Genomic DNA, 7,710 nt, shown 5'->3' with positions numbered 1-7,710 from the left:
GTCAGAATAAGAGTCCAAACAGCTGATAAAAACATCACAATAATCCACAAGCTGCATGTTTGTAATAAATAAATCCATCATCAAGATGTTTTTAATGTCAAACCGTTGCTTCAGGCTAAAATCCTTGAGTCCTCTATCCATAATATTGCTTTCTCCGGTAAAAAAGTAATTTCATCTGAATCAGGACAGAAATATGCACAGATTAATCATCGTTTAAAAAGAAAATGCCTTAATGGTGGATTTGTTTCTTAAACATGCAGCGTTTCACTTCACAAGATGTTGACTGATGGACTGATTACTTGTGGATTATTGTGATGTTTTTATCATCTGTTTGGATTCTCAATCTGATGGCACCCATTCACTGCAGAGGATCTATTGGTGAGCATTGTGTGATGTAATGCTAAATTTCTCCAAATCTGTTCCGATGAACAAACAAACTCGTCTACATCTTGGCTGGCCTGAGGGAGAGTCAATTTTCAGCAAATGTTTATTTTTGGGAGAACAATTCCTTTAAATACACTTTAAGCAAACTGTTTGCAGTGGAGGGACACGGGCCAACATTTTGTGTAAGGGTCTGTATTTTTATATAATGTAATAAATGTGTCAGTGTGCCCTTGCAATTTGTATCATAACATTTTACCTTTAAAAGATGGTGATGTAATTTAAAAGAGGCTACATTATTATTTGATAATGGGAAACAGCAGAAACGTCATTCAGCATAACTTGGCCCTATGCATTCAAACCACAAATACTGGACGCTCAAAGCGGCATGCTCTTTGTAGATGTGAATTAAGAGAATGTTTTTTCCCATCCTGCCTATGACGCAGAGAAATGTCAAAAGTTAAACAGATTACATTTTAAGGCAAAGGCAGCACGTCTTCATAAGGGTCTAACAGCTATGAGAACTGAGACACACCCTAAGATCTGTGATGTCTTACAGATGTGTCTTTAGAGCAATAGTAGTCAAGGGACCTATCAGTTTAACCCATGTAACTGGAAACAATTGATCACCATCTGGAGCAACATAAATAGTCATTTTTCTTGGTGTTCTTGTCTTGTTTGGAGAATAATTTTGTCCATATCTCTGTTACACAATCTAATGAGCTGCCTGGCTGCCTACTGCCTTCTAAGGCAGCATCCTAAACGTCATGAAACCTCATAAGTAACTGATTTGAGACACTCTGCATAGGTACTAACTACTGACGCAACACCAATAGCACTTTGCACAGAAGACTTGACTCCTCACAATTGGTTTCAAAACCTTAGTCAGTGTAGCACCATAATTTTTGACAAGAATGAAAATGAGGCTGTGAGGGAGAGAAGTACAGTGCATGATAGAAAACATTGCAATAATATTTCACATTTACTGTACAGTCATTTACTGTACATTTATAATGACATTTTCATAAAGTATTCACAGAGTTGGGAAAAAACAGATAAAAAAACAGCAATATAGTAGGTATCTTTTATGCATGTTTGCTAGGTATTAGTTACATTTCAAAATTCTTAAATGAAGAGTACTAGAGACTAGTTTATTTGTGTCTGAATCCTAAATTTGCAAGTACCCTGTATTATCAGCAATTTTCTAAATTACATAATTGTGATTTGTGCAATATTCCTTGACAAGAACGCGGCTGCATAATTTCACACTTGTTTTCCTCAGGTTTGGCGCGGTGGCATGTGGGATTGGACAGGAGCTCTACGTATTTGGTGGTGTGAGGAACAGAGACGCTGACAATCCAGAGTCCAGTCAGATGACCATCTGCAAGTCTGAGTTCTTCCATGATGAACTAAAAAGGTGAGCTCTTCAAAGCAACACTCGAACAACACTAGAGTAATAAAGAGTACTAGATAGAGCCTAGAGACATGCATGTCTGTCTTTACTCTCAGGTGGGTGCATTTAGATGACCAGAACCTCTGCATACAGGCCACATCGTCTTTTGTTTATGGAGCTGTTCCCATTGGTGCCAGTATATATGTGGTTGGAGAACTTGACACTGGTAAGCTGATAAGATCTTATAATCACACTTTATCCTCTGTCTAGGAATGTCTTTTTATACGTATATCTTCAAATTCTGTCCTTGAGAAGGTCAAAAAGGTTTGTGCTATGATAACTTATATATTCAAGCTACAGCAAGGGCATATTTTAACTTTTTTAACATTTTGAGGACCAACGCATCAGCTACATTGAAAAATGACAAGCTGCTAATGAATTATGAATAGTTAATATCAAGCTACCATTTTGATTAAGTAGTTAAGTATATTAACACCAAAGCTACATTAAAGTCATTAAGAAGGTATATATTGAAATATATTTTTTATAATATAAGGTATAATGTAATATAAGATAACATATTTTGAAGGCTTATTATAGTCAACTAAAACAATTTTTTAAAAATGTTACGTGAAAATGTTAACTGAAATAAAAGAAAATAAAGTGAAATATTAAGAAAAATCTTTTATTTCAGATCTTTTTATTTTCGTTCTCATTTTCATCTAGTTTAACTTGATGTACGAAAATAGCTAAAACAGAAACAAAAATTAACATAAATTTCTAACGTAAATATTCCTAAAAGAATTAATTATAAGAATGCACAACAAAATTTCTAAAATGAAATAAAATTCAATTGAAAATGGAAAACCTAAAAATAAAAACCTCAATGATACCTCAGTAAGTACTCAGAAAGTACACTTTTTTAAATTATGAATTATGTATCAGAACAATCAGACCATTGTTTAACTCTCAAAATTAATAATCTCAATTGGGGTGTTTAAATACAGCACTTTTACGTAGGGCTGCACGATTATGACAAAAATCATAATTGTCGATTATTGCCTTGAAATTGTAATTGCGATTATTAATTACGATTATCACAATTTACATTGAATGATGTTTATACCATTGTTTGATGCAACTGCATGCCGTATTTTTATATGAAAATAAACAAGCTGAAAACACTCTAACTGAAAAACTTTTAGTGCTTTTCTATAGTATTAAGCCTCAAATGTCAACTATACATCGGATTGGTTTCTTCTTTAAATTATAAAAAAAGTAAAAAATATAAATGGTATTATAGTGTTATACTAAAACTTTGAACGATTACGTAATTGTGGCATCCATAATTGTAATCGCGACTAGAAATTTTATTAATTGTGCAGCCCTACTTTTACACTTAAACAAAAAATTACTGTATATAATACACTTTTAAATTTAAACCATTTTATAAATGAATCAAAAACAATTATAAACAGCAATATTTAAGTATTACAATAATATAAATATATAATTCACTACAAAGATGCCACTAAAAAGGTTTGATTTCTGGGAATACTACAGAATGGTGAGTTTAATGACATTTTTTTTTTTTTTGGTGACCAGTTTATTGATACAAACTGGTTCGATTGAACAGATTTGCTAAAAATAAACCAGATGGTAATTTTGGAATACTGTACACATAATACAACATGATGTACAGCTATTTGTGTAGAGTAGAGCATAAAATACTCACTGCATAATATATATTTCTTTCCGTTTGGTCTGCAGGCACCAGTTTTGACTATGTGCGGGAGTTTCGCAGAAGCACAGGCACCTGGCACCCCACCAGACCCCTCATGCCCTCTGATCTGAGTAAAACGAGCTGTGCCGCCCTACGCATCACTAACTGTAAGCTGTTCCGCCTGCAACTCCAGCAGGGACAGTTCCGGATCCGGGTTCAATCCACATAAACAACCCACATCCTCCCCGCTGGCTTTATGTCTCTCCTCCATCATCTGCTGGTTTGGAGGACGATGCAGAGGATTGTGGGATTATATTGGCAACAGCAGAGGTTTGATTATAATGTGGGAAAGCTTGAATGAATTGTCTTGTTTTTTATGTTTGATGCCTTTCTTAGATTAATTGTACATCTTTTTTTTTTTGGTTCTTTTTTTTTACCAGTCACAGGAAATGCTGTTACATTAGATGGGACCTGCTCAATATTTTCATGCTTTATATTAATAGATTTTACCTAGCTGTTGTTGAAGCTTATTTGACGCTAACACTTTTGAACATTGGTGAAGGAAGTCAAAATTGCCTATTTTATACAATAGTTAAGTCTTAAATGTGGGTTCAGTAAATAAGGGAACAAATCAAATCAAGAACTAATCAGAGCTAGTGGTATGTTCATATCAAGCACAATTATGTTGCTGATGCAAGTGTCTAGCTACTGTACAAACTGTACAAACAAAGTTGAAATGACATGTTAGATTATTGAAATGATTTAAAATGTCATCTCATTGCTTTTTTGAATTTTAAGTTTGCAGTTATATATGTATATATTTATAATTTTAAATATAATAATAATACTAAGTATATAATACACACAAAAACACACAATAAAATCTTTTTATTGTATATATATATATATATATATACACACATACACATATATACTTGTTAAACTTTGCCAATAAGTACATTCTGCCTTACAATATGCGAATAACATACTTATGTTAAAAGTTCCATCTGTGTTTCATTTATGGAAGAAAATTGCCGGTAAAAGCCCAGCTGTGGGACTGTTTGTATTGAATTTGGATAACTGTGGACCTGCTCTTGTTCTGAAAAAGGGCCTTATAGAATTAAGCAGTTTTGCTATTAAATTTGTTTCATTCACATTTAATTAGTCTCAACAGTTAACTTTGGTAGCCTTAGTTAATAGTTAAAAAAAGGTGGATATTTGCATATTTCATGTGTCTTTCTGGCTGCGTGATGGTCTGCCTGTCTTAACCGATCAAATTCTGCTGTTGGTCTCGTATCCAGGGACTCAAATCACCACAGCATGTCAGAAATAGATGCAAGTTGCTGGTCTCACCCTTATGTGGCGAGATGTATTTTGTGAATGACCTCTGAACTGGCTTTCCTGTCAGTGTGGACGGTTTTGGCATCTGGTGACCCCATTTGTTCTGTGCATGATTCAGCTGCTGCTGTCTGTTCTAATTGAAGGGACGAACATTGCATATTCACCACCATGGAAATGCAATCCAATAGCAAGAATAAATACCACACTTTCGGGAGTACAGGACCAATTTGTGGCTTTGCACCAATGCACTGGTCACTAGATTGAAGATGTGCACTATCCAAGGACTGTGTAAGTTATCATTTCTATATCACCACAAAATTTGCTGTTGTTATTGATGTTGAAGTACTGTCAGAAGGCAGAGGATACCAACTATGCATGATATGTAATGTGTGTTCCTCGCCAAGACTTCACACACAATACATGCTCATGAAAATGATCAACACACTCACTTTTCTATAAACATTGTCATGACTCCATTTGCACACAACACTAAAACACTTGGTGTCTGCCAGAACATTGTGATTAATAAAATGTAGCACATAATGTTTATATTATGCAAAGTGGTGTTCTGATACTAAAGAGACATTTTCACTGTGGAATTCTCATTCCACGTTTGTGATGTTTTAGAGTGCAAGTGAGGCTTAGATTTGCCTCTAAGGTAATCTTGAAATCTGCCTCGTAATAAAATCTCATGCAGAAGTCGGTGGTGTGTGTTTTATGTGGTTATTAAAATATGCATGAAATGAAAGGAAAATTAAAAACTTTTTTAGGAACATTTAAGATTTTTTGTTTCATTGTCTTATATCATGAGAATACTGTCACATCATTTAATAAAATAAATAAAATCACTATATGGATTGTTTTATATATATAATTTGACATTAATAATGTATTATTAAAATAATTTTCATTTTCAATTATTTTATTTTATATATTTATATGCAGTATATATTAGTGCTAGGCAGTGATTAATCGCATCCAAAATAAAAGTTTTTGTTTATATAATATATGTGTGTGTACTGTGTATATTTATTATGTATATATGAATACACACACATGCATGTATATATTTAAGAAACATTTTATGTTTATATATTAAATATATTTATTTATAATATAAATTATATGAATATAAATATATACATGTAAATATTTTCAAAATATATACTGTATGTGTGTGTCTTTATATATACATAAGAAATATAAACAGTACACACACATATATAAACAAAAACTTTTATTTTGGATGCGATAAATCACAATTGATCATTGCCCAGCACTATATTGCATAACAGTGAGAAATAAGAATACGTTTCCATAAAATAAAATAAAACATCTGGAAGTGGTAATCAAAATTTTGTTAAATATGTCATAATTGACATGAAAATAATATCACAATGCCAATAAATAGTATATTTGCATTAGAAAATTATGCATAAATAATAAATTTTTATCAATAATTTGATCATAGAAATATTAATGAAAGTAATATTTTTCAATTTATTTAGACTTAAAATGATTTTTGTGACATTAAAATATGGCTTAAATTAATATCACATTGCCAATAAACTGTATATTTTTCATTAGAACATTTTGCATAAATAATACATATTTTTTATCCTAATTTGATACTAGAAAAAAAAGGAAATGTTTTTTTCTTTTTATTTTGAGTTGAAATGTTTTTGTGAAAGCATGCTTTATGGCTTAAGCAATGCACTGCCTTTCACACCAGTAACTTTAAAATCTTTCAGATAAACTTCTACCAGTATTTAATATTGATTCCTCAGTTATAGAAATTAAAAATTAGCGAGAGGCATTTCATCAGGAAGGTGACGGTAGGTATTCGAGTGAGTGCAGGCAGCATCCGTTCACTCAGTACACAAGTCATAATAACGTCTTGTAAAACTGAAACATGCTGGGGAATTTAGTCTCTCGTAAGCAAGTCTTGATTGTTGCATAACTCTGGTATGTTACCAAAGTTTGGGTTTTTCTGGCGTAACGGGTGTCTCATCAAAAGTTGTGTCTATGAATGTGTTGGGTCTCGTGTGTGTGTGGGTATGAATAAACAGTGCAGGACAGGCATGGGATCAGCAGGATTACTGAAGATAAACAGGATGAGGTAAATTCACCCAAACTGGGCTGCTCATATGACAGGACTTACATTTAACAAGAGGTCTTGTGACTTTGGACATGGCTAGTGCTGCTCAAACAGGCACGCTGGGTCTGTCTTGAATAGTCCTAACGTCCTTTGTGACCTCAGATCATACCTGCAAAACATTTGTGTGTATGAAAAAGTGCAGCTGTTGATTTCCAAATATACCTCATAGTCCATGTCTGTTGGCTTTGAGGTCTTTAATAGGATAATTTCAATAAGTAAGTTTATATATAATTTAAATACTATAATAGTTTTTATTAATATTTTAAAGGGTTAGTTCACCCAAAAATGAAAACTCTGTCATACTTACCCTCTTGTCGTTCCAAAGCTGTAAGACCTTTTTTTCATCTTCGGAACACAAATTAAGATATTTTTGACGAAATCCGAGAGCTTTCTGACTGCATAGACAGCAATGTAACTGAAATGTTCCCAGACCCAGAAATGCAGTAAGGACATTGTTAAAATAGTGCATGTGACATCAGTGGTTCAACCATAATTTTACGGAATACTTTACGGAATACTTTTTGTGCGCAAAGAAAACAAAAATAACGACTTTATTCAACAATTCTTCTCCTCCTCGTCTCATCCTCTGCCACTGTGGAGAGTACAGTGATGTATGCGCATTGCGTTCCTCTGCACGTAAACAAGGCACAGCGCATGCGTGTTCTACATTAGCAGCAGCACACGCATTCACCTCTATGCCCCGCCTTTCTGAAA

At 33.3% G+C, this 7,710-nt stretch overlaps 1 protein-coding gene across 2 annotated transcripts in view; it reads left to right on the top strand.

Annotated features, from left to right (window-relative positions):
- The window catches only part of LOC107684660 (gigaxonin-like), an 11,932-nt gene extending 7,645 nt beyond the window's left edge, over positions 1-4,287 (top strand). For both annotated transcript variants that reach the window (XM_016480970.1, XM_016480971.1), the window contains exons 10-12: positions 1,664-1,798; positions 1,891-2,000; positions 3,545-4,287. In XM_016480970.1, coding sequence (XP_016336456.1) covers positions 1,664-1,798; positions 1,891-2,000; positions 3,545-3,726 — 427 coding nt within the window. In that variant the 3' untranslated portion in view covers positions 3,727-4,287. The remainder of the gene's footprint in view (positions 1-1,663; positions 1,799-1,890; positions 2,001-3,544) is intronic.
- The last annotated feature ends 3,423 nt before the right edge of the window (positions 4,288-7,710 follow it).

Source organism: Sinocyclocheilus anshuiensis, unplaced genomic scaffold, assembly GCF_001515605.1.
Source record: "Sinocyclocheilus anshuiensis isolate Anshui unplaced genomic scaffold, SAMN03320099.WGS_v1.1 scaffold93, whole genome shotgun sequence".
In the NCBI taxonomy this organism is placed as follows: Eukaryota; Metazoa; Chordata; class Actinopteri; order Cypriniformes; family Cyprinidae; genus Sinocyclocheilus; species Sinocyclocheilus anshuiensis.
This window is presented reverse-complemented; position numbering and strand designations above follow the sequence as displayed.